This window comes from Vipera berus, assembly GCF_964194415.1.
Source record: "Vipera berus genome assembly, chromosome: 15".
Taxonomy (NCBI): Eukaryota; Metazoa; Chordata; class Lepidosauria; order Squamata; family Viperidae; genus Vipera; species Vipera berus.
The window spans coordinates 7,454,331-7,481,310 of NC_138218.1; the positions used below are offsets into that span (position 1 = coordinate 7,454,331).

General features: G+C 44.2%; 1 protein-coding gene across 1 annotated transcript in view; it reads right to left on the bottom strand.

The window, feature by feature from the left end:
• PAPPA (pappalysin 1) overlaps positions 1–26,980 on the bottom strand; it is a gene marked incomplete at its 5' end in the record, with an annotated part of 136,923 nt that overhangs the window by 16,206 nt on the left and 93,737 nt on the right. Inside the window, 5 exons of the mRNA XM_081339776.1 lie at positions 7,718–7,789; positions 13,975–14,084; positions 18,420–18,567; positions 19,724–19,895; positions 24,233–24,443. Of these exons, the coding sequence (XP_081195902.1) occupies positions 7,718–7,789; positions 13,975–14,084; positions 18,420–18,567; positions 19,724–19,895; positions 24,233–24,443 (713 nt within the window). The remainder of the gene's footprint in view (positions 1–7,717; positions 7,790–13,974; positions 14,085–18,419; positions 18,568–19,723; positions 19,896–24,232; positions 24,444–26,980) is intronic.

The following is a 26,980-nucleotide window of genomic DNA, read 5'->3' on the forward strand; positions in this document are numbered from 1 at the left end:
CATCGCCCCTAAAGAGGGCGACATCACCTTTTATTTCCAATATTTTCACCTTGGCACCGTGCCAAGGACGACGTAATGCCTTATTCCAATGACATCGCCCCTAAAGAGGGCGACATCACCTTTTATTTCCAATATTTTCACCTTGGCACCGTGCCAAGGACGACGTAATGCCTCATTCCAATGACATCGCCCCTAAAGAGGGCGACATCACCTTTTATTTCCAATATTTTCACCTTGGCACCGTGCCAAGGATGACGTAATGCCTTATTCGAATGACATCGCCCCTAAAGAGGGCGACATCACCTTTTATTTGCAGGTTTTCACCTTGGCACCGTGCCAAGGACGACGTAATGCCTTATTCCAATGACATCGCCCCTAAAGAGGGCGACATCACCTTTTATTTCCAATATTTTCACCTTGGCACCGTGCCAAGGACGACGTAATGCCGCATTCCAACGACATCGTCACTAAAGAGGGCGACATCACCTTTTATTTGCAGGTTTTCCCCTTGGCACTGTGCCAAGGACGATGTAATGCCGCATTCCAATGACATCGCCCCTAAAGAGGGCGACATCACCTTTTATTTCCAGGTTTTCCCCTTGGCACCGTGCCAAGGACGATGTAATGCCTTATTCCAATGACATCGCCCCTAAAGAGGGCGACATCACCTTTTATTTCCAGGTTTTCACCTTGGCACCGTGCCAAGGACGACGTAATGCCTTATTACAATGACATCGCCCCTAAAGAGGGCGACATCACATTTTATTTCCAATGTTTTCACCTTGGCACCGTGCCAAGGATGACGTAATGCCTTATTACAATGACATCGCCCCTAAAGAGGGCGACATCACCTTTTATTTCCAATATTTTCACCTTGGCACCGTGCCAAGGACGACGTAATTCCTTATTACAATGACATCGCCCCTAAAGAGGGCGACATCACCTTTTATTTCCAATATTTTCACCTTGGCACCGTGCCAAGGACGACGTAATGCCTTATTCGAATGACATCGCCCCTAAAGAGGGCGACATCACCTTTTATTTCCAATATTTTCACCTTGGCACCGTGCCAAGGATGACGTAATGCCTTATTCCAATGACATCGCCCCTAAAGAGGGCGACATCACCTTTTATTTCCAATATTTTCACCTTGGCACCGTGCCAAGGACGACGTAATGCCTTATTCCAATGACATCGCCCCTAAAGAGGGCGACATCACCTTTTATTTCCAATATTTTCACCTTGGCACCGTGCCAAGGACGACGTAATGCCTTATTCAAATGACATCGCCCCTAAAGAGGGCGACATCACCTTTTATTTCCAATATTTTCACCTTGGCACCGTGCCAAGGACGACGTAATGCCTTATTCCAATGACATCGCCCCTAAAGAGGGCGACATCACCTTTTATTTGCAGGTTTTCCCCTTGGCACCGTGCCAAGGACGACGTAATTCCTTATTCGAATGACATCGCCCCTAAAGAGGGCGACATCACCTTTTATTTCCAATATTTTCACCTTGGCACCGTGCCAAGGACGACGTAATGCCTTATTACAATGACATCGCCCCTAAAGAGGGCGACATCACCTTTTATTTCCAATATTTTCACCTTGGCACCGTGCCAAGGACGACGTAATGCCTTATTCCAATGACATCGCCCCTAAAGAGGGCGACATCACCTTTTATTTCCAATATTTTCACCTTGGCACCGTGCCAAGGATGACGTAATGACTTATTCGAATGACATCGCCCCTAAAGAGGGCGACATCACCTTTTATTTCCAATATTTTCACCTTGGCACCGTGCCAAGGACGACGTAATGCCGCATTCCAACGACATCGTCACTAAAGAGGGCGACATCACCTTTTATTTCCAATGTTTTCACCTTGGCACCGTGCCAAGGACGACGTAATGCCTTATTACAATGACATCGCCCCTAAAGAGGGCGACATCACCTTTTATTTCCAATATTTTCACCTTGGCACCGTGCCAAGGACGACGTAATGCCTTATTCGAATGACATCGCCCCTAAAGAGGGCGACATCACCTTTTATTTCCAATATTTTCACCTTGGCACCGTGCCAAGGATGACGTAATGCCTTATTCCAATGACATCGCCCCTAAAGAGGGCGACATCACCTTTTATTTCCAATATTTTCACCTTGGCACCGTGCCAAGGACGACGTAATGCCTTATTCCAATGACATCGCCCCTAAAGAGGGCGACATCACCTTTTATTTCCAATATTTTCACCTTGGCACCGTGCCAAGGACGACGTAATGCCTTATTCAAATGACATCGCCCCTAAAGAGGGCGACATCACCTTTTATTTCCAATATTTTCACCTTGGCACCGTGCCAAGGACGACGTAATGCCTTATTCCAATGACATCGCCCCTAAAGAGGGCGACATCACCTTTTATTTGCAGGTTTTCCCCTTGGCACCGTGCCAAGGACGACGTAATTCCTTATTCGAATGACATCGCCCCTAAAGAGGGCGACATCACCTTTTATTTCCAATATTTTCACCTTGGCACCGTGCCAAGGACGACGTAATGCCTTATTACAATGACATCGCCCCTAAAGAGGGCGACATCACCTTTTATTTCCAATATTTTCACCTTGGCACCGTGCCAAGGATGACGTAATGCCTTATTCCAATGACATCGCCCCTAAAGAGGGCGACATCACCTTTTATTTGCAGGTTTTCACCTTGGCACCGTGCCAAGGACGACGTAATGCCTTATTCCAATGACATCGCCCCTAAAGAGGGCGACATCACCTTTTATTTCCAATATTTTCACCTTGGCACCGTGCCAAGGATGACGTAATGACTTATTCGAATGACATCGCCCCTAAAGAGGGCGACATCACCTTTTATTTCCAATATTTTCACCTTGGCACTGTGCCAAGGACGATGTAATGCCGCATTCCAATCACATCGCCCCTAAAGAGGGCGACATCACCTTTTATTTCCAGGTTTTCCCCTTGGCACCATGCCAAGGACGACATAATGCCTTATTCCAATGACATCGCCCCTAAAGAGGGCGACATCACCTTTTATTTCCAATATTTTCACCTTGGCACCGTGCCAAGGACGACGTAATGCCGCATTCCAATGACATCGTCACTAAAGAGGGCGACATCACCTTTTATTTGCAGGTTTTCCCCTTGGCACCGTGCCAAGGACGATGTAATGCCGCATTCCAATGACATCGCCCCTAAAGAGGGCGACATCACCTTTTATTTCCAGGTTTTCCCCTTGGCACCGTGCCAAGGACGACGTAATGCCGCATTCCAACGACATCATCACTAAAGAGGGCGACATCACCTTTTATTTCCAGGTTTTCCCCTTGGCACCGTGCCAAGGACGATGTAATGCCTTATTCCAATGACATCGCCCCTAAAGAGGGCGACATCACCTTTTATTTCCAGGTTTTCCCCTTGGCACCGTGCCAAGGACGATGTAATGCCTTATTACAATGACATCGCCCCTAAAGAGGGCGACATCACCTTTTATTTCCAGGTTTTCCCCTTGGCACCGTGCCAAGGACGACATAATGCCTTATTCCAATGACATCACCCCTAAAGAGGGCGACATCACCTTTTATTTCCAATATTTTCACCTTGGCACCGTGCCAAGGACGACGTAATGCCTTATTCGAATGACATCGCCCCTAAAGAGGGCGACATCACCTTTTATTTCCAATATTTTCACCTTGGCACCGTGCCAAGGATGACGTAATGCCTTATTCGAATTACATTGCCCCTAAAGAGGGCGACATCACCTTTTATTTCCAGGTTTTCCCCTTGGCACCGTGCCAAGGACGACGTAATGCCTCATTCCAATGACATCGCCCCTAAAGAGGGCAACATCACCTTTTATTTCCAATATTTTCACCTTGGCACCGTGCCAAGGACGACGTAATGCCTTATTCCAATGACATCGCCCCTAAAGAGGGCGATATCACCTTTTATTTGCAGGTTTTCCCCTTGGCACCGTGCCAAGGACGACGTAATTCCTTATTCGAATGACATCGCCCCTAAAGAGGGCGACATCACCTTTTATTTCCAATATTTTCACCTTGGCACCGTGCCAAGGACGACGTAATGCCTTATTACAATGACATCGCCCCTAAAGAGGGCGACATCACCTTTTATTTCCAATGTTTTCACCTTGGCACCGTGCCAAGGACGACGTAATGCCTTATTACAATGACATCGCCCCTAAAGAGGGCGACATCACCTTTTATTTCCAATATTTTCACCTTGGCACCGTGCCAAGGACGACGTAATGCCTTATTACAATGACATCGCCCCTAAAGAGGGCGACATCACCTTTTATTTCCAATATTTTCACCTTGGCACCGTGCCAAGGACGACGTAATGCCTTATTCGAATGACATCGCCCCTAAAGAGGGCGACATCACCTTTTATTTCCAATATTTTCACCTTGGCACCGTGCCAAGGACGACGTAATGCCTTATTCCAATGACATCGCCCCTAAAGAGGGCGACATCACCTTTTATTTCCAATATTTTCACCTTGGCACCGTGCCAAGGACGACGTAATGCCTTATTCCAATGACATCGCCCCTAAAGAGGGCGACATCACCTTTTATTTGCAGGTTTTCCCCTTGGCACCGTGCCAAGGACGACTTAATTCCTTATTCGAATGACATCGCCCCTAAAGAGGGCGACATCACCTTTTATTTCCAATATTTTCACCTTGGCACCGTGCCAAGGACGACGTAATGCCTTATTACAATGACATCGCCCCTAAAGAGGGCGACATCACCTTTTATTTCCAATATTTTCACCTTGGCACCGTGCCAAGGACGACGTAATGCCTTATTACAATGACATCGCCCCTAAAGAGGGCGACATCACCTTTTATTTCCAATATTTTCACCTTGGCACCGTGCCAAGGACGACGTAATGCCTTATTCGAATGACATCGCCTCTAAAGAGGGCGACATCACCTTTTATTTCCAATATTTTCACCTTGGCACCGTGCCAAGGACGACGTAATGCCTTATTCCAATGACATCGCCCCTAAAGAGGGCGACATCACCTTTTATTTCCAATATTTTCACCTTGGCACCGTGCCAAGTATGACGTAATGCCGCATTCTAACGACATCGTCACTAAAGAGGGTGACATAATCTTTTATTTCTAGGGCTTTTCCCTTGGCATTGTGCCAAGGATGATGTAATGGTGCATTCGAACGACATCGTCACTAAAGAGGGCGACATCACCTTTTATTTCTAGGGAAAGCCCTGGCATTATGCCAAGGATGATGTAATGCTGTATTCCAATGACATTGCCTCTAAAGAGGGCGACATCACCTTTTATTTCCAATATTTTCACCTTGGCACCTTGCCAAGGACGACGTAATGCCTTATTCCAATGACATCGCCCCTAAAGAGGGCGACATCACCTTTTATTTCCAATATTTTCACCTTGGCACCGTGCCAAGTATGACGTAATGCCGCATTCTAACGACATCGTCACTAAAGAGGGCGACATAATCTTTTATTTCTAGGGCTTTTCTCTTGGCATTGTGCCAAGGATGATGTAATGGTGCATTCGAACGACATCGTCACTAAAGTGGGCGACATCACCTTTTATTTCTAGGGAAAGCCCTGGCATTATGCCAAGGATGATGTAATGCTGTATTCCAATGACATTGCCTCTAAAGAGGGCGACATTACCTTTTCTTGCCAGGGAAAGCCATGGCCTTGGGCATGCCTTTCTGGCTTGTCTCCCTCTTGTTTCGGGGTGTCAAACCGCTGGCCCGTGGGCCCAATTCATCATAGCGAAACTGCGCCCACCCCATTGCCGATAATGGGTCAAAAAACTCACGATACGTCGCAATACGTCACATGATATTTTGTCAGTTTGACAGCCTTGCTCTAAGTTCCTGAACCTTGCTGGTGTCTTTGCGTAACAAAGCTAGCTCTTGTGCCACTCAAACATCGGATGATGTCACCAGAATGTGCAGGAGACGTCTTCGTCCTCTCTTTCATTGACCCTCCCTCATAGTTGGCCTCCACGGTGCTCCCCAAAGTTGGGGACCTCCCAGCTTTGCAGAAAAACTCCACAGCAAGAGTCCCAAACTTGCTTTCCCCAATGGCAACTGGACTTTCTTGATTTTTCCTCCCCCACCCCTTGGAAGCCTTTCCCTTCTCGTCCATAAGCGCTTTACGTCCAGAGCTGAAGAAGCTTCTGGGATGAGAAGCAAAACGTTTTCAAGAGGAAAAAAGAGAAAAAGAAGGAGAGAGAAAAAAAATTAAACCCCAAGGAAATCCAGACGCCTTTTTGGAAAAGCATCTTTGGAGAACAATGGCCTGGAGGATTCCAACTCTCACCCGACCGAGGCTGCAACAGGAGCTTCTAGTTGTGGGATGGAGATGGAGCTAGGTTGCTCCTGAAGCTTTAGCTGCAATGACCTTGAGTTAAGAAGGGTTGAATCCCAGAATCAATTTCTTCATGATAAATGAAATTTGATGCTGGAAAGGATGCTTTCAAGAGCAGAGATCCGGTGTCTGTTTAAAAGGCAGAGTGGGGATCTTTCTGCACAGGCAAGGTTTCTTTTTTCTGGTCTAGATTTCCCTCCCTGAGTGAAGGAAGGTTAGCCAAACAGGAGCTCAAACGTCCCTTCAACTGCTTCGTTGTTCCCTTTCTCCCTCTCCCCAATTTGTTTAAGGAAGCTTATCTCATCCTCGCCTAAAAAACAACAACAACACACACACACACACTCAAAACCATCCCTCCTAACAGCTTTAAACTGAGCACACCCCAGGGTTAGAGTGAGAAATATCCTTGATTAAATTTTGCAGGGGAAAAAAAAAAGCATTAGACCCAGAGGTACACACACACACACACACACACACACACACAGACGTGTCCCTCAAACAAGCGAGCTATTTTCGAGGAGATGAGTTCAGCGCGAAACGTAAACACTGATCTATTAATGGCACGGTGAGGCAATTTTTAATCATAGACCTGAAAGTATTTTTTGTTCCTCCGCATGCTGTGTTAAAAAAAACAAGAACAACGACGACGACAAAAAACCAGCCCTCCGCGTCTTCTGTGTGTAAGAAGCCTTCGCTCTTTAAGGAGAGACTAAAACTTGTGGGTAATTTTTTTTAACTGGAGGAAAAGTGTGAAAAAAACATGATGTAACTGTAAACAGGATGCTTGGAAGTGAGAAGAGATAATAATAATAATAACATTTTTTTAAAAAAAATAAAACCCACCACCACAACAACAACAAAGGGAGAGAGAAGAGAAGCGTCGTGGGTTTAAATGTTTTGAAGCAGGCACACCATCCTTTGCTCTGAGGCTTATATATCAGACTACAGAGGAAGGGAAATGGAAGGGAAAAATCCCAGCCTAGCTCACTTGACTGAAATTTGCCCCATCCAAAGGCAAACCAGGTTGGATCCTGCTTTACTTTTGGAGATTAGGTGCGAGGTGTTGCTAGTTACCAAAGTTGAGGGAAAGAGTCCCAACTCAACGACTTGTTCGCTGTTAAAGCGTTTGGTGTGAAGTTGGCAAAACCAAATCAATAATAGCAAGTGTGTGGAACGAAAAACACCCCCCCCCCAAGGCCACCAATCATAGGGGGAAGGATGGAGCTGCAAGAGTTGAGCAAAGAAAGAGACGAGATCTGTAGTTAAGTGGTAAACCCAGAGAACTGGACTGGCTTACTCACCTCGCAAGCTTTGATGCAGCGGATCAACGCAGGGTAGGGATACCACTTGAGTTCTCCCGTGCAGACAATGTTCTAGAAGATGGAATGGAAGAAGGAACACATTGAGGGATGAGGAACACCAACATCAATGCCAAGGAGCCACTTTTCTTGACCCACATCTAAATCTCCAGATGGCCCTTCCCTAAAAATCAAATGCCGTTTCCCCCTTGTAGGTTTGGTGCAATTTCATGACCTGGAATGTTTCCAAGCAGTTTAGAAGAACCGTTACAAGACACCCAACAGTTGCAATAACAGAAAGCTCGAGATGAAAATAATATTTAAGGTTCCATCATGGTTGATATTTCGTTTGCAAGAGGAGAGGAGCCTCTGTGGTGGAAAACAGGCAGGCAAAAAGAAGGGGGAAATTTGCGTAATGAGGTCAAGGTTTTTCCCCTTCCTACTATTAGCACAAAGGAAGGTTTTCTTAAAGTGGTCATCTACGTACATAAATACTTTAGGAATAGGCTGGTGGGTATTTATGCACGTAGATGACCTCTCTAAGAAAAAAGTGTAGGAAATATTAAGCTAAAGAAAGACATGAAGAACGGTTGCAAGAATTGGGTATGTCTGGTTTAATGAAAAGAAGGACTAAGGGTGATAGGATAGCAGTCTTCCAATATTTAAGGGGCTGCCCCAAAGAAGAAGGAGACAACCTATTCCCCAAAGCCCCTGAAGGCAGGACAAGAAGCAACGGATGGAAACTAATCCAGGAGAGAAGCAACCTAGAACTAAGGAGAAATTTTCTGATAGAATAATTGACCAGTGGAACTGCTTGCCTCCAGAGGTTATGAGTGCTCCATCATTGGAGGTTTTCAAGAAGAGATGGAACAGCCATTTGTCTGAATTGGTATAGGGCAGGGGGGTCTTCAAAGTTGGCCCTTTTATGACTTGTGGACTTCAACTCCCAGAATTCCTCAGCCAGGCATGCTGCTGGTTGAGGAATTCTGGGAGTTGAAGTCCACAAGTCATAAAAGGGGCAAGTTTGAAGATCCCCCGGTATAGGGTCTCTTGGTTGAGCAAGGGGATGGACTAGAAGACCTCCAAGGTCCCTTCCAACTCTTTCATTCTGAAGACCTGAGATAGGGAAAGGAGCTGTAGCTAAAACTAATTTAATAATAATAATAATAATAATAATAATAATAATAATAATAATAATAATAATAATAATAATAATAATAAGAATAATAATAATAATAATAATAATAATAATAATAATAATAATAATAAGAAGAAGAAGAAGAAGAAGAAGAAGAAGAAGAAGAAGAAGAAGAAGAAGAAGAAGTTGGAAGGGACCTTGGAGGTCATCTAGTCCAACCCCCTGCTCAGGCAGGAAACCTTATACCATTTCAGGCAAGTGGCTGTCCAGTCTCTTCTTAAAAACTTCCAGCGTTGGAGCATTCACCACTTCTGGAGGCAGGTTGTTCCACTGGTTAATTGTTCTAACTGTCAGGAAGTTTCTCCTTAGTTCTAGGTTGCTTCTCTCCTTGACTAGTTTCCATCCGTTGCTTCTTGTTCTGCCTTCAGGCGCTTTGGAGAATAGCTTGACTCCCTCTTCTTTGTGGCAGCCCCTCAAATACTGGAAGACTACTATTATGTCGCCCCTCATCGTTCTCTTCCTTAAACTAGACATACCCAGTTCCAGCAACCGTTCCTTATATGTTTTAGCCTCCAGTCCCCCAATCATCTTTGTTGCTCTTCTCTGTACCCTTTCTAGAGTCTCGACATCTTTTTTACATCGTGGTGACCAAAACTGGATGCCGTATTCCAGGTGTGGCCTTACCAAGGCCTTGTAAAGTGGTATTAGTACTTCAGGTGATCTTGATTCTATCCCTCTGTTAATGCAGCCTAGCACTGTGTTGGCTTTTTTGGCAGCTGCAGCACATTGCTGGCTAATAATAATAATAATAATAATAATAATAATAATAATAATAATAATAATAATTTTCCTGCATGCTACCTTTCCCAAATTATTACACTGATACTTTGGGGTGTTTGCCATCGCTGCAACTATCTCTTACTTCCCAGGTTTCAGTGAGCGTTATCGGTCACATTAGTCTCCTTCCGGAAGGATGCAAAGAAACAGTTCGATTAAGCTTTTTAATTACACCTCGCAAGAGTGCCATTTTTCCCCCACACGAAGAAAGCCTCCCCTGCTTTTCCATGAAAGATGCAGAGATCTTTATAAGCGGAGAGGACAAGGGACAACCAGGAGCCATAGTTCACCTTTCCCTGGCTTTATTTGAGGTCTAACGCTGCCGGAAAACCTCGGTGTACGGTTGTTGTTGTTGTTGTTGTTGTTGTTGTTGTTGTTGTTGTTGTTGTTGTTTTGTTTGTTTAGTGTTGCTCATTGGAGGCTCTTTAGCCCGCTTGTGTGGGACTGTTGATCTTTCCACAGCGCGGGGATTTTTTCCCCGTGTGACTCAGGGGCCCGAAATTGTTCCACCTGTCTTAAAACAGGTCTGGTTTGTGTGAAGGCAGCCTGGGTAAAAGACGGTCAGTGGTGGGGTAGGAGGTGAAGCCAGTAAGCTTCTAGGGTCTGAACAAGGCACAGGATCCAAAAACAGGAAAACAACAACAACAAGAACAACAACAGTGCTTCAGGGTGAGGGCAAGTGTGTATCTTGTGTTTTGGTGAGCCCCTCCTTCAAGGAGTACACCTTGAACCGGGTTAAGTGTCAATAACACATCCTGGAGAAATTATGACTGTGAGTGAGAGAGAGAGACACCAACAATCTCCGTGGAGATTCTCAATCGTCCAGGTCAGGGTTATCCCCAGGAGGCAATTGGACTTGTGTTTTTTTAAAATTTATCTTGGAAGACATTTCCCTTCTCATCCCAGAAGCTTCTTCGGCTCTGGGGGAATGGAAGGATTGATATTCCTCGCAGACACAGGGCAGAACAACACCCTGCAGAAAGCACAGCTCCACCACGCAGCTCTTTCAGCTTTGCCAAGAAGGCTCTGCATCTATTTGCACCACTTGGGGGGGGGAGGACCCTGAGGACACAGACAAACCTCCAAGTGGCCTCAACGACCCTCTAAAAGAAGGCAAACGGCCAGCTCTGTCTGCAAGGAGTATAAATCCTTCCGTTCCCCCCCACCATCCAGTCAGAGCTGAAGAAGCTTCGGGGATGAGAAGCGAAACGCTTTCAAAGGAAAAACAAGAAAGTCCAGTTGCATCTTGGGGGGGGGGGGAAGAAAAAGAAAAAGCACCTTTAGGATTTCTACCGGAAACGGAAAGTCTGATTTTCCCAGCCAAGAGGAAGGCAACGGAAGGTTTTCTTGTCTGGGGCTTGTTTTGCAGCTGGACTTACTTCACCTTAGGATGTCGGGTTTTTTATTTTATAAGCCTGGGAAATAAACAGGATGAGGCTGCCATTACGGGGCAACCAGGTAATCGCCCATGCTGGTGTTTGGAAGCCAGGGTGTAAATCAGCTAGGATTGTAAGTTGACGTCTCCCCGTGTGGTCAAGAAACTGCCCATATCGTACTTCCAATTGGAAAGCGTTTCCTCACAGGGTGTGTGTGTGTGTGTGTGTGTGAGAGAGAGAGAGAGAGAGAGAGAGACAGAGAGAGAGAGAGAGACAGAGAGAGAGAGAGAGAGAGAGAGAGAGAGAGAGAGAGAGACAGAGACAGAGACAGAGACAGAGAGAGAGACAGAGACAGAGACAGAGAGAGAGAGAGAGACAGAGAGAGAGAGAGAGAGAGATAAGGTCTTGCCATCGACAATTGCCATACCATCCGGGAATATTTCCTCCGTAGTATCTGGACTTCCAGCATAAATCTTTCTTAAAAGGCCAGATGGACCAACAGCTTTTCTTTCTCAGTGAGTCATCCCGAATATACTTTGGATCCATTGCTTGATCACAGAAGGAATATTCAGGATGGTTGTAAAATTTAAATGGTTTTTTGGTTTTTTTGGCGGGGTGGGGTGGTTGGTTGGGAGGGAATATAACCCTAGATTGGAGACAGGACAGGATCCAAGAACAGAAGGAGTGGAGGTATCAGCCGAGGGGTCCTTGCTGCTCTCTGAGCTTGGTTGTGTGGGTTTTTTTGGGGTTTTTTTTGCAAACCTTTCATAGCCTCGTCAGTAGTAGAAGGGAGTGGGTTTGAAGAGAGGAGGAGGAGGAGGAGGAAGAGGAGGAAGAGAGAGGGAGAGGGAGGAGAAGAAGAAGAAGAAAGAGAAGGAGGAGGACTGTGAGGTCCTTGGTGCTCTCTGAGCTTGGTTGTTTTCTTGCAGATGTTTCATGACACATCATCAGTGCTAGAAGGGAATGGGGTTGGTGGAGAGGAGGAGGGGGGAGGAGGAGGAGGAAGAAGAAGAGGAGGAGGAGGAGGAGGAGGAGGAGAAGGACTGTGAGGTCCTTGGTGCTCTGTGAGGGTTGTTTTCTTGCAGACCTTTCATGACATCATCAGTACTAGAGGGGAATGGGTTGGAGGAGAGGAGGAGGGGAGGAGGAGAAGAAGGGGGGAGGGGGAGGGGGAGGAGGAAGAGGAGGAGGAGGGGGGAGGAGGAGAAGGACTGTGAGCTCTTTGGTGCTCTCTGAGCTTGTTGTTTTTCTTGCCAATGTTTCCTTACCCAACTAGATTAGCCCTGATGGTATTACCTAGTTTGGGTCACGAAACATCTGCAAGAAAACAGCCAAGCTCAGAGAGCATCAGGAGTTCCCCCATTTCAACCCCGAGCTGCAAATATTCTCTTTTATAAGTATCAAATTATTATTATTATTATTTTACTTTGACCATCAGCTCCTCCAGATAGCTCATGGTAAACTTTCAACTCCTCTACACTGTGACTTCATGTCGCCGCGATCGCAGATGAACAAAGGTCTACTTTTTAGCTGTACAAACCCCTTCCATTTTTGGGGGGGGCGCCTTCCCTGGGACATCCTCCCCCTTCTCCCTCCACTCCCTTCTCGCCGTTGTCTAAATGTCTTGGCTAAGCTGAGATCCCCTGAACAGCCATCGTTTGTGGGGACGGTGGCCTCGGAGATGCCAGTTGGTAGAATCACGGGGTTTGCCAGGACAAATAGAGCAGATCATTGTCTGGACAAACAAGGTCAAGAACAACAAGGGGAACTGAGGTCAAAGAACACCACAAGCCACAGGGACATGGCAGTGTGTGTGTGTGTGTGTGTGGCTGTACACAAACATCTCGTGCATTTCGGCAAAGTGGGTCCCCATCCTGTAATTTTATCCAGCGGCGTCTCAACACGAGGCTCTTCTTAACAACGGAGTTATCAAATTCACGGTCACGTCGCCTAACCTTTCTATGTCTTCAGCAAAGTTCCTGCAATAAAATCTATTCTTTTTTTTTCTTCTCTCCTTTTTTCTTTTTCTTTTTTTGGTATTCTGGATGAAATCATCCTCTCCCTGGCTTCCCCCTCCTTCCAAATCCTGTCTGCTTTTCCTTTCTTTCTTTCTTTCTTTCTTTCTTTCTTTCTTTCTTTCTTTCTTTCTTTCTTTTTTCTTCCTCCTCCTTTTTTATTGCCAGTTATTTTTTCCCCCCTCCCAGCTATCTAATGAGACCTCCAGGGACACACAGGTATAAAACCTGTTATGGTTTCTTCTAAAAGCAAGCATCAATAAAGGACCGTGGCAGGTGACTGGAGAGAGAGGGAGGGAGGGAGGGAGGGAAGGAAGGAAGGAAGGAAGGAAGGAAGGAAGGAAGGAAGGAAGGAAGGAAGAAAGGAAGGAAGGAAGGAAGGAAGGAGAAAAGGGAAACAAAAGGGGGAAAGATGAAGGGATGAAGGAAGGGGAGGGAGGAAGAGAAGGGAAGGGAAGGGAGAGGGAGGGAGGGAAGGGGAAGAGAGAAAGAGATGAAGGGATCAAGAGATGAAGGAAGGGAGGGAAGGAAGGGAAGGAGGAGGGAAGGAAGAGAAAAAGAGAAGGGAGGAAAGGGGAAGGAATGGAAGGGGAAGGAGGGAGGGAGGGAAGGAAGGAAGGAAGTACAAAAGGGAAAGGAAAAGGGGAAAGAGATGAAGGGATGAAGGAAGGGGAAGGAGGAAGAGATGGAGAGAGGAAGGGAAGGGAGGGAGGGAGGAAGGAAGGCAGGGAAGGGGAAGAGGGAAAGAGATGAAGCGATAAAAGGATGAAGGAAGGGGAGGGAGAGAGAGAAGGAAGGACTTAACTGCATTGAAAAGCAGTGAACCCACTGATGGGAACCACACTTTATCTCTATTTTTGCCAAGCCATCTTTGTCCTTTGATTGGACTCTTACCTTTACTCGTGGGGGCTTCATCCAATGTTGGATGTCCTGTAATGTTTCGTTGGCACTTAACAGGATGGGCTCTGTATGATGTTCTGGGCATAAGATGGTGCATTCAGCTCCTTGAAATGATAAAAAGGATGAGATGAAAGCAACGCATTAATATCTCAACTAGGATTAATGTATGTATGTATGCATGCATGCATGCATGTATGTATGTATATTGGTTCACCCATACAAGGCTGGCTCTTGCACAAGGATTTGTTGGTACAGAATCAGAACCAGAATAAGAAAGCTGGAAGGGACCTTGTAGGTCATTTAGTTCAACCCTCTGCCCAAGCAGAGACAATGGTGTCAGAGGTGGGATTATCTCACAGGAATCTGAACCAACCTCAGGACTCCATCCACCAATAGCAGCTTCACTTCAAGACAGAGGGACCAAGAGGTCAACTGGATAATATCTAACTTCCAGTATCTCAGGAGCTGCCACAAAGAAGAGGGAGTCAAGCTATCCTCCAAAGCACCAGAAGGCAGAACAAGAAGCAACGGATGGAAACTAATCAAGGAGAGAAGCAACCTGGAACTAAGGAGGAATTTCCTGACAGTGAGAATAATTAACCCGTGGAAGAGCTTACCTCCAGAAGTTGTGGGTGCTCCAACACTGGAGGCTTTTAAGAAGAGACCGGACAGCCACTTGTCTGAAATGGTACTGTAGGGTTTCCTGCCTGAGCAGGGGGTTGGACTAGAAGGCCTCCAAGGTCCCTTCCACCTCTGGTATTCTGTTAATACTTATCTGGCTCCCAGATGTTAGCCTGAATAGAGCAACCTCAAAACATGGGATTCTAAATTCTAAACAACAATCCAGAAGTATGTTGGATGCTATCAGGGAATTAGCAAGCATCATCTGCAAGTAAGTGTGGGCTAGATGTACTTAATCGCTGCAAGCAATGCATGGAGGAGCAGGAGGAGGAGGAGGAGGAGGAGGAGGAGGAGGAGGAGGAGGAGGAGGAGGAGGAGGGGAACTATGGGGTCCTTCATGCTCTCTGAGCTTGGTTGTTTTCTTGCAGACATTTCATGACCCAACTAGGTAACATCATCAGTGCTAGAAACGAGTGGGATTTGTGGACAGGAGGAGGAGGAGGAGGAGGAGGAGGAGGAGGAGACTGATCCAGGAGTTAAAGCATTTCGGTTTCTAACCATCCACCCAGAGTCATCTTGTAGAGAAGATGAAGGGCATAGAAATTTCACAGATGAATAAAATAATTAAACACTTCGATGGAAGGCTCAGATCCATCCATTCTTCCCAGTTAAAGTTACTTATTCTTTAGGACCTGTCCAGGGTTCTGAAGGAAAGAAGACTCTCACTCCACGACCTTTAGTTTTGTTCTCTGGGCACAAACAAGGGTCTCTGATAAAAGGGGCTCTTGTTCATTTCCACCTCTGCAGTTCAAGACGTTGTAATGCCAACTGGCAAAAAAACCCCTTAATTCTTAATCCGTGAGAAAAGTCAAGGCCCCAGAGGGCAGGACAAGAAACAATGGTTGGAAACGGGCCAAAGAGAGGAGCAACCTGGAATTAAGAAGAAACTTCCTGACAGTGAGGACAATTAACCAGTGGAACAGCTTGCCACCAGAAGCTGTGAATGCTCCAACACTGGAAGTTTTTAAGAAGAGGCTAGACAGTCACTTGTCTGAGATGGTGTAGGTTCTCCTGCTTGAGCAGGGGGCTGGACTAGAAGACCTCCAAGGTCCCTTCCAGCTCTATTCTATTCTATTCTATTCTATTCTATTCTATTCTATTCTATTCTATTCTATTCTATTCTATTCTATTCTATTCTATTCTATTCTACTTTATTCTATTCTATTCTACTTTATTCTATTAAATTCTACTCTACTCTACTCTACTCTACTCTTCTATTCTATTCTATTCTACTTTATTCTATTAAATTCTACTCTACTCTACTCTATTCTATTCTATTCTATTCTATTCTATTCTATTCTATTCTATTCTATTCTATTCTATTCTATTCTATTCTACTTTATTATATTAAATTCTACTCTACTCTACTCTGTTCTATTCTATTCTATTCTATTCTATTCTAGTCTAGTCTAGTCTAGTCTAGTCTAGTCTACTCTACTCTACTCTACTCTATTCTATTCTATTCTATTCTATCCTATCCTATCCTACTCTACTCTACTCTACTCTACTCTACTCTACTCTACTCTACTCTACTCTATTCTATTCTATTCTATTCTATTCTATTCTATTCTATTCTATTCTATTCTATTCTATTCTATTCTATTCTATTCTATTCTATTCTATTCCATTCCATTCGAGGCAGACAATGCAAACCACCTTTCAATGAGGCAAAATAACTAGATCTTCTCCCTGCCTTCCTTCCTCCTCCTTCCAGCCCTGAAACTGAAAAGCAGGATTTGCTTTTGTTCCTCATCCTGCCCTCCTTCCTCCCTGGCAAGTCAACTATTCTCTGCCAAGTACCGGCAAACCTTGGTGGAGATATCAAAAGGTCACCCCCCTGGTCTCCAGGGGCAAAAGGCGTCTTCTCGCTGTTGGTTGTTCGCTGGTGCTGCCATTTACACTTCAGGAGAAAAGCAGCCCTGGAATTGTTTTGATATACAACCCATAATTGGCTTCATTACCCGAGCGATGAGCTCAGCCTGATCACATGCCTTTTCCCCTTGGGACAGGTGGGGAACAGGCCCTGGTGCTCCACTCTAGCTAGTCTATAATGAAGAGATGGGAGGGGGAACCTGGAAGAGGGGGAGGGGGAGAAACAACAACAACAACAACAACACCCCGCTTCCCTGACAGTTCGAAGACGACAAAACCAGGCACAGAAGGGAGGTAGGGGAAAAGAGAAACTCACAATCTGGCTCCTTTAGGCTGGGCCGTCTCCCCTTGGGTTCACCTTTATTGATGGCATAGCCCGAGCATCCCGAGCAAGGATGTTCAAAGGAGAAATGTGTTTTCCAGACAGACACGAGCAAGGGAGGAACAGAGCTGGCTCGGCCGACTCAAATTCCTGGCATCTGAAGAAAGGGCTGGAAAAAGCCCTGTGCAACATGCAAATCCATCGCAAAGGATATAAATAAGGCACGGATCAAATGGGCCATCGAGAGAGGGCCTTTAAAGGTCTGCTGAAGAGAGCATCTCATCCACTGTAGCCTAATTAGAATAACAGAAGAGCAGAATTGGAAGGGGACCTTGGAGGTCTTCTAGTCCAATCCCTTCCTCAGGCAGGAAACCCTGTACCATTCCAGACCAATGGTTGACCAATCTCTTCTTAAAAGCCTCCAGTGATGGAGCAGCCACAACTTCTGGAGGCAAGGAGTTCCACTGGTGAATTGTTCTCACTGCCAGGAAATTCCTCCTTAGTTCTAGATTGGTTCTCTCCTCGATTCGTTTCCGTACGTTGCTTCTCATCCTGCCTTCAGGTGCTTTGGAGAATAGCTTGACCCCCCTCATCTTTCTGGCAGCCCCTCAAATATTGGAAGACTGTTATCATGTCACTCTAGTCCTTCTTTTCATCAGACTAGACATACCCAATTCCTGCAACTATTTTGCCCAGAGAAGTAAGCGATGGGAGGAGACCACACAGAATACAAAATAACAGAGTTGGAAGGGACCATCTAATCCAATCCCTGCTAGAATAGAATAGAATAGAATAGAATAGAATAGAATAGAATAGAATAGAATAGAATAGAATAGAATAGAATAGAATAGAATAGAATAGAATAGAATAGAATAGAATAGAATAGAATAGAATAGAATAGAATAGAATAGAATAGAATAGAAAACAAAATAAGGAATAGAATAGAATAGAATAGAATAGAATAGAATAGAATAGAACAGAACAGAACAGAACAGAACAGAACAGAACAGAACAGAACAGAATAGAATAGAATAACAGAGTTGGAAGGGACCTTGGAGGTCATCTAGTCCAACCCCCTGCTCAGTCAGGAAACCCTGTACCATTTCAGACCAATGGCTGCCCAATCTCTTCTTAAAAAGCCTCCAATGACTGGAGCACATCTAGAGGCAAGCTGTTCCACCAATTAATTGTCCTAACCGTCAGGAAAGTTCTCCTTAGTTCTAGATCGATCCCCTCCTTGATTCATTTCCATCCCTCTGGCAGAGTTAGCATCAGTCAGCATCCTTATAAGTGGCCCACGGATATCACCAAAGACAGCAAGGCAACCCCGTGTCCTTGACCTGCTCCATCCGTGAACGAATCTTCTGACACCTGAGATCCTGGCTTCGCACTTTTTTTTAAAAAAAAAAAAGATTCAGGAGAAGCTGCGGCTGTGGTTTTGAAATTTGGGCCAACCGAGGCCGAACAAACAAACAGAGAAGAGTCTGGCTCCCCTGCCCTTCTTTTGTGCGTCTTAAATGACACAACTCAAGTTCTTCGTGTGAATTGAAACTAGCATAAATACCTATTCCGTAGCCATCGGGACATTGTAGCTTCAGGATGCCACTCAACGGGATGGGCGTGGAACACTGCCCTTGCATCTCCGGGCAGAGATGGAACGATCCGCTCCAGGTGCCGTCCTTCCGGCAGCGAATCACGTTATTTCCCTGGCCCTGGAAAGAGAGAGGGGAAAAAACGGGAGACGGTAGGTGGGAGAACGAAGCAGCACAACAAAAGAAGGCAAAGGAATCGGTCCAGGATTTCTGTCCAACATCTTAATTGCCACATCACATCCAGCTGCAGAAACAGGGGAACACCAACGGTGAAATCATCCCCGTCTTCGTGGCCAGGCAGAATAAATTGCGTTATCTCCAGTTCAACTGGGGGGGGGAAAACAAACTGGGCTTTTGTTTTTTTGTTTTTAAATTGGGGGAGTTTGCAACGGGAGGTGGTCAGGCTTCTCCGAGGAAGTGCGAGGACTCTGCTACAGGTCGATTGTCCTCCAGTTCAACCAGGACACAAGGTGACCCTCGTGTTCCTGTCCAAATGGGCAGGATTAAATAGGGACTTCACCCTGGGTTAATCCATCTGGCCCATTCGTGTCTTAATGGGTTCAAAGTGCCTACTGTGGGTTTCAGGCAGGGGGCGTAGGAGATCACCAGGAGGAGACCGAGGGAGGGGTCAAATGCGTCAGCAGTCTTGAGTCCCATCACAGCCATAAGAGAGCTAAGCACAGCTCACCTTGAATTCTATTGACTCTTATCTACTGCCAATTAGCTTTAAGGGGAATCCTTGGTGTTCTCTGACCTTGGTTGCTTTCCTGCAAGCATTTCATTAGCCAAAGTAGGTGATATCATCGATGCAAACCCCTTCCAGCACTGATGATGTTCCTTATTTGGGTCATGAAATGTCTCCAAGAAAACCACCAAGCTCAGAGAGCACCAATGACCCCACAGTCCTCCTCCTCCTCCTCCTCCTCCTCCTCCTCCTCCTCTCCCTTTCCACAGACCCTATTTCCTTCTAGCACTGATGATGTTACCTAGTTTGGGCAATGAAACATCTGCATGAAAGCAACAAAAGTCAGATTTAATCAGGGAGCCCTCCCCATTTCAGTCCTGAGCTACAAATATTCTCCCTAGTCCTCCAGATTCTTGCAAAGAGTGTTAGCATGCAATACATTTGTATTCATTGGGACCACCTAGGTGCCTGATTTTCCTGTGCTTGACAGGTAGGAAAAGGTGTGTGTGTGTGTGTGTGTGTGTGTGTGTGTGTGTGTGTGTGTGTGTGTGTTTAACCCTTCCTGCCCGGCCATCACTCAGCAAGACTCACAGGTTGAGGCTCCTCCTCTTTGCACTTAATCTGACACACACTGTTGAACTGGAAACCGTTGGTGCAATGGTAGAGCCCGTGAAACTTGGAGGGGGGCGGTTCACAGGTCACAGGGATGCAAGCTCCTTCCAGCCACGTCCCGTCTTGGGCACACTGAATCTTAAATGTCCTCCTTCCATATATGCAAAGGCAAGAGAGAGAGAGAGAGAGAGAGAGAGAGAGAGATGAATGAGAGAAGGATGGAGGAGAGACAAGAAATAAAATAATCCCAGTTTCTCCAAGCTCTCTTTCCTGCCTAAGCAAGGGGTTGGACTAGATGACCTTCAAGGTCCCTTCCAATTTTGTTATTCTATTCTATTCTATTCTGTTCTATTCTGTTCTGTTCTGTTCTATTTTATTCTATTATTTTTCTATTCTATTCTATTTTCTTATTTTCTGTTCTATTCTTATATTCTATTCTATTCTATTCTATTCTATTCTATTCTATTCTATTCTATTCTGTTCTGTTCTATTCTATATTTTCTATTCTATATTTTCTATTCTATTCTATTCTATTCTATTCTATTCTTATTCAATATTCATATTCCTATTATTGTCTATTCTATTCTATTCTATTCTATTCTATTCTATTCTATTCTATTCTATTCTATTCTATTCTATTCTATTCTATTCTATTCTATTCTATTCTATTCTATTCTATTCTATTCCATATTCTATTCGATTTTTTCTATTCTATTCTATTCTATTCTATTCTAATCTATTCTATTCTATTCTATTCTATTCTATTCTATTCTATTCTATTCTATTCTATTCTATTCTTTTATTTTATTTTATTCTATTCTATTCTTTGCAACAGCCATTGATGCCTCCAATATTTAGGGACTCTAGAAACAAAAGATGATTAGAAGGCTAAAACGTATGAAGAACAGTTGCAGGAATTGGATATGTCTAGATTAACGAAAAGGAGGAGGGGTGACAGGATAGCAGTGTTACAGCATTTAAGGGGCTGCCCCACAGAGGAGGAGGGGACTGCCTGTTCTCCAAGGCATCTGAAGACAGGACAAGAAGCAATGGATGGACAGGATCATGAAAGACAGATCCAACTTGGAACTAAGGAGGAATTTTCGGACCGGGGGGGGGGGAAGGGGACAATTAACCGGTGGAAAGTGTTTGCCTCCAGAGGTTGCGGGCACTGGAGGTTTTTAAGAAGAGATTGCACAACCATTTCTCGGAAATGGTATGAGGGGGTTGGACTAGAAGACCTCCAAGGCCCCTTCCAACTCCGCCATTCGGTTAGGGATCAAGATCACAGACCCTTTCACCGCTTTGCTGTTTTATTTCTGAGCCGCGCGCGGGAAGCCGTCCATGTTTGCAGAAGGAAATGGACAAACACCCTCGGTCCAAACGGCTCCTTTGGGGAAGGGAGGGGGGGAAAAAACAAACAAACAAGCAAGCAAGCCAACAAACTACGTTCAACCAGAACCTTTGGGGGGCCAAGGACTATTTTTAATGTGGTGGTGCGGTTCCTCCTTCCCACCACCCACCCTTCCCCCCCTGCCCCCACCCCAGTTGTAAAAAAAGAAAGAAAAAAAGTAGGAGAGCCAGAAAACTTTCCCACCGAGGTTCAAAGGGGGCTCCCCAGGTTGCGATATCAAAGGAAGGGCACTGCCAAAAGGAGGCGGGTGGCCCCCAAAGCTGGTTTGTGAATGGAAAGACATAGAAATGCAGAACAGGAGTGAACTTAACTGCCTCTCTCTGTCTCTCTCTCTCTCTCTCTCTTTTCAATAAGAAGCAGGTCCAAAATTGTCTCTTTCCCAAAAAGGGGGAGACCGTTAAAGGCCATTCCATTTAAGCCCCTCTGGGAGAAAAGAAAGAACGAACGAAAGAAAGAAAAAGAAAATAGCAAGGGGAGGAGGGGGAGGGGGGAAAAAGAGGCCAGCTGCCCTTTTCTGTAGTGGAGATAAAAAATAAAAAAAATAAAAAACCAAGGGGCTGAGCAACCCTATTTAAGAATCGGGGGAATCCGATCTAACCTCATTTTGCTCTCATTAACACCTCCTGTCCATGAGCGATGGATTTGCTCACTTCTATAAGCTTTTCTTGCAAATTGCAAAGGCAGGAATGGAAGGGGGGGAAGAGAGAGAGAGAGAGAGAGAGAGAGAGAGAGAGAGAGAGAGAGAGAGAGAGAGAGAGAGAGAGAGAGAGAGAGAGAGAGAGAGAGAGAGAGAGAGAGAGAGATAAATAGAGAGATAGACAGAAACAGAGACAGACAGATAGGCAGATAGATAGGCAGATAGATAGATAGATAGATAGATAGATAGATAGATAGATAGATAGATAGATAGATAGATAGATAGATAGATAGATAGATAGATAGGCAGATAGATAGATAGATAGATAGATAGATAGATAGATAGATAGATAGATAGATAGATAGATAGATGATAGATAGATAGATAGATAGATAGATAGATAGATAGATAGATAGATAGATAGATAGATGATAGATAGGTAGGTAGGTAGGTAGGTAGATAGATAGATAGATAGATAGATAGATAGATAGGCAGATAGATAGATAGATAGATAGATAGATAGATAGATAGATAGATAGATAGGCAGATAGATAGATAGATAGATAGACAGACAGACAGACAGATAGACAGAAAGACAGAGACAGACAGACCCGACAGACATAGACAGATGGAGGGAAGGTGGGAGATGATAAGAGATGATAGATAGATAGATAGATAGAGAGAGAGAGAGAGAGAGAGAGAGAGAGAGACTTCGTAGATGGTCCTTCATCAGCTCGAAGGCAGAGTTTATAGAGTGGGGGCGCAGGGGGGGGGCTTCATTTATGCTTACCTCAAGGCCCAGGAATAAAATCAAGCAAGCAAGCAAGCAAAAGGTTTATGGAGATTCTCAGTCATCCAGGACACGGTTGTCCCAAAGGTGCTTTCTCCCCCCCCCCGCCCACAAAAGGCAACTGCTCAACTGGAACAAGGACCCCTCATTTCCACCCTGAGCTACAAATATTCTCCTTTTTTGGGGTGGTTGTTTCCCCCCCCCCCCTTTGAAAACGGAAAGAACTGAAGAAGCTTCTTGAATGAGAAGTAAAATGTTTTTGAAGGGGGGGGGAAACTTGCGTTTAAAAGCATCTTTGGGACAAGCAAGCAAGCAAGCAAGGAAACGTCAAACCAGCCCATTGGGAAATGGGTAACGTAGAATCATGTCTCAACTGGTAATCTGTTCTGGGATGGAGCTATCGCTCAGCTGTCATTTTGGAAAACTCCTTCCAACTCTATTATTCCATTCCGATCCATTCTGCATTCTATTCTATTCTATTCTATTCTATTCTATTCTATTCTATTCTATTCTATTCTATTCTATTCTATTCTATTCTATTCTATTCTAATTTCTTATTCTATTTTATTCTATTCTATTCTATTCTATTCTATTCTATTCTATTCTATTCTATTCTATTCTATTCTATTCTAATTTCTTATTCTATTCTATTCTATTCTAATTTCTTATTCTATTCTATTCTATTCTATTCTATTCTATTCTAATTTCTTATTCTATTCTATTCTATTCTATTCTATTCTAATTTCTTATTCTATTCTATTCTATTCTATTCTATTCTATTCTATTCTATTCTATTCTATTCTAATTTCTTATTCTATTCTATTCTATTCTATTCTAATTTCTTATTCTATTCTATTCTATTCTAATTTCTTATTCTATTCTATTCTATTCTATTCTAATTTCTTATTCTATTCTATTCTATTCTATTCTATTCTATTCTATTCTATTCTATTCTATTCTATTCTATTCTATTCTATTCTATATTCTATTCTGTTCTGTTCTGTTCTATTCTATTCTATTCTATTCTATTCTATTCTATTCTATTCTATTCTATTCTATTCTATTCTATTCTGTTCTATTCTATATTCTATTCTTCTATTCTATTCTATTCTATTCTATTCTATTCTATTCTATTCTATTCTATTCTATTCTATTCTATTCTATATTCTATTCTGTTCTGTTCTGTTCTGTTCTGTTCTGTTCTGTTCTATTCTATTCTATTCTATTCTATTCTATTCTATATTCTATTCTATTCTGTTCTATTCTATTCTATTCTATTCTATTCTATTCTATTCTATTCTATTCTATTCTATTCTATTCTATTCTATTCTATTCTATTCTATATTCTATTCTGTTCTGTTCTGTTCTATTCTATTCTATTCTATTCTATTCTATTCTATTCTATTCTATTCTATTCTATTCTATTCTATATTCTGTTCTGTTCTATTCTATTCTATTCTATTCTATTCTATTCTATTCTATTCTATTCTATTCTATTCTATTCTATTCTATTCTATTCTATTCTATTCTATTCTATTCTATTCTATTCTATTCTATTCTATTCTTGTTGGAAAACCCCTGAGGGTCTACAAGGGTTTACTCTGGGTGCCAGATGAATGCAAAGATCACTGAGGAGATGCCACCTACTTCCTGGCTTTCTGAGATGGTCCCGGAACGTGGTAGCCTGCTCTGCACTTATACTTGCAGAAGGATCCCACTTTGTGCTTCTGAACCCGGCAGCGGCCAGTTTGAAGATCAGCGTTGGGAATCAAAGGAGGTGCCCTGCACATCAGCTCACAAAGAGCCTCTGGGAAGGACCACAGGCCGTCCTCCAAGCATGTCAAATTGTTATTGCTTCCTGGGAAAGATGGAAAAACAAGGTCATTCAGATGGGTGCAAGCGGCAATAAATACTGCTGTGCCGGAGTAAATAAATCAATAAAAAATGGGCATTTGGTTCAATCCGGTTGCCTGCGGAGGGGTAGGGGAGAAAGTCACAGTGTAATTCTCGAAAGGTGGGATCTATTTTTCTGAGTTGTTCTGCCTTTCACTGTACGGTCTGCTGACTTCCTGCCGGCAACCTGCTTGTCATCCTGTGCTTTCTACTCAGGTGGCTTTTACAGATCAAGAAGCAAGAACTGGAGGGTGATGGAACTTGGATTTTGTGTCTGTGTGTGTGAGAGAGAGTGAGAGAGAGAGAGAGAGAGAGAGAGAGAGAGAGAGAGAGAGAGAGAGAGAGAGAGAGAGAGAGAAAGAGGAAGAGATAAAAAGAAAGAAAAAGAGAGAGACAGAGAGACAGAGAAAGAGAGAGAGACAGAGAGAAAGAAAGAGAGATGAGAGAGAGAGAGAGAAAGAAAGAAAAAGAGAGAAAGAAAGAAAGAAAAAGAAAGAGAGAGAAAGAAATAGAGAAAGAGAGAGAAAGAGGAAGAGAGATAAAAAGAAAGAAAGAAAGAAAAAGCGAGAGAAAGTGAGAGAGAGAAAGAGAGAGAGAAAGAAAGAGAGAGAAAGAAACAGAAAGAGAGAAAGAGAGAGAGAAAGAGAAAGAGGAAGAGATAAAAAGAAAAAGAGAGAGACAGAGAGACAGAGAAAGAGAGAGAGACAGAGAGAAAGAAAGAGAGATGAGAGAGAGAGAGAAAGAAAGAAAGAAAGAAAAAGAGAGAGATAAAGAAAGAAAGAAAAAGAAAGAGAGAGAAAGAAATAGAGAAAGAGAGAGAAAGAGGAAGAGAGATAAAAAGAAAGAAAGAAAGAAAGAAAGAGCGAGAGAAAGCGAGAGAGAGAAAGAAAGCGAGAGAGAGAGATGAGAGAGAGAGATGAGAGAGAGAGAGAGAGAGAGTTTCTGCTATCTTAAAACAATAAAGGAAGCTTTAAAACCATCAAAAGAAGTTCCAAAGCATCCTGGAAACAAAGTGGAAAAGAAAAAAAAAGAAAAAAAAACCCACCTCCTTTGCAAGGGAAGAAACTGGGCAGGGAGGAAATTAAAAAGAGAGTTTGACCCTTATGCCGAAGAAAATGGGGGAATCTGAGGCCATCCCATCCAAGGAAAAATTCTGAAAATCTTCATCCATCCAACTTTCCCCGCCCCTTGAACCTCAGGCTTCCCAAATTATCTTTTTTTTCAGAATCATCCTCAGATGGGCCAAAATTCCCTCTCCCCACCCCCCCACCCCCCCTTTTTTTCTTTTTTTTTCCTTTACCAAGAATGACACCATTTGACTTGAAGCTGCTATTTGAAGTGGCCTACCAACTTAGCCAGGTGCTCCACCACCTTAGCAATAGCCATAATGATCGCACTTAAGCTTATATACCGCTTTGCCGTGTTTCGCAGCCTTCTCTACGCGGTTTACAGAGTCAGCATGTTGCCCACACACACACACACACACACACACCAATCTGGGTCCTCATTTTACCGATCTCGGAAGGATAGAAGGCTGAATCAACCCTGTGCCGGTCAGGATCGAACTGCTGGCAGTGAGCACTGAGTTTTAGCCTGCAGTACCGCATTCTAACCACTGCGCCGCCAGACTCTAAATGCTTCCCGTTCTCCAATTGTCTTCGCTTGCAATTCATCCGGACTTCTCCAAATCAAGCTCAGCCAAAACTACTGGGACACAAGCTTGGCCTCGCAATTTCCTGTGTCTGAGAGGACCTTAATTTCTCGTGCGCAGAAGACTGGCCAGGATGACCATCAGTGATCAGAAATGCTTAAGAGGCCCTTCCAAATCCAGAACAGGAGTTGCAGGGAGAAGGCAAAAACAACCCGACACCTTTCTGTCTGCTTTTGAGCTGATGAGGTATTCTTGGACTCGTTTGAATGCTCCCTGCCTGTGCCAGCTTCTCTGCTTTCTCCAGGCTGACTCACACCCCACCCCCCAGCATGTCCACCACAGTCCAGCATGGATGATCTCATGCTTGTTTCGGCGGGGTGATGAACTGTGACATTAAGAAACAGTGGCTGGTGTGACATTGGGGACTGGATTTGCAGTGAGTCATCCCCGGCTCTGGCCCCAACAAGCAGCTCAGTGACTGATCAGTGTTAGTCACAGCCCATTGATTCGGCATTTAGAATTGCCTTCTCCTGCTCCTTCAACCAGGATAGTGTAAGGTATCCTGTCTTGGAGGAGGAGGAGGAGGACTGTGCGGTTGTTGGTGCTCTCTGAGCTGGGTGGTTTTCTTGCAGACGTTTCATAACATCATCAGTACTAGAAGGGAGTGGGTTTGGAGGGGGGGAGGAGGAGAAGGAGAAGAAGGAGAAAGAGAAAGAGAAAGAGAAGGACTGTGAGGGTGCTCTCTGAGCTTGGTTGTTTTCTTGCAGACATTTCATAACATCATTACTACTAGAAGGGAGTGGGTTTGAAGAGAGGAGGAGGGGGGAGGAGGAGGAGGAGGAGGAGGAGGA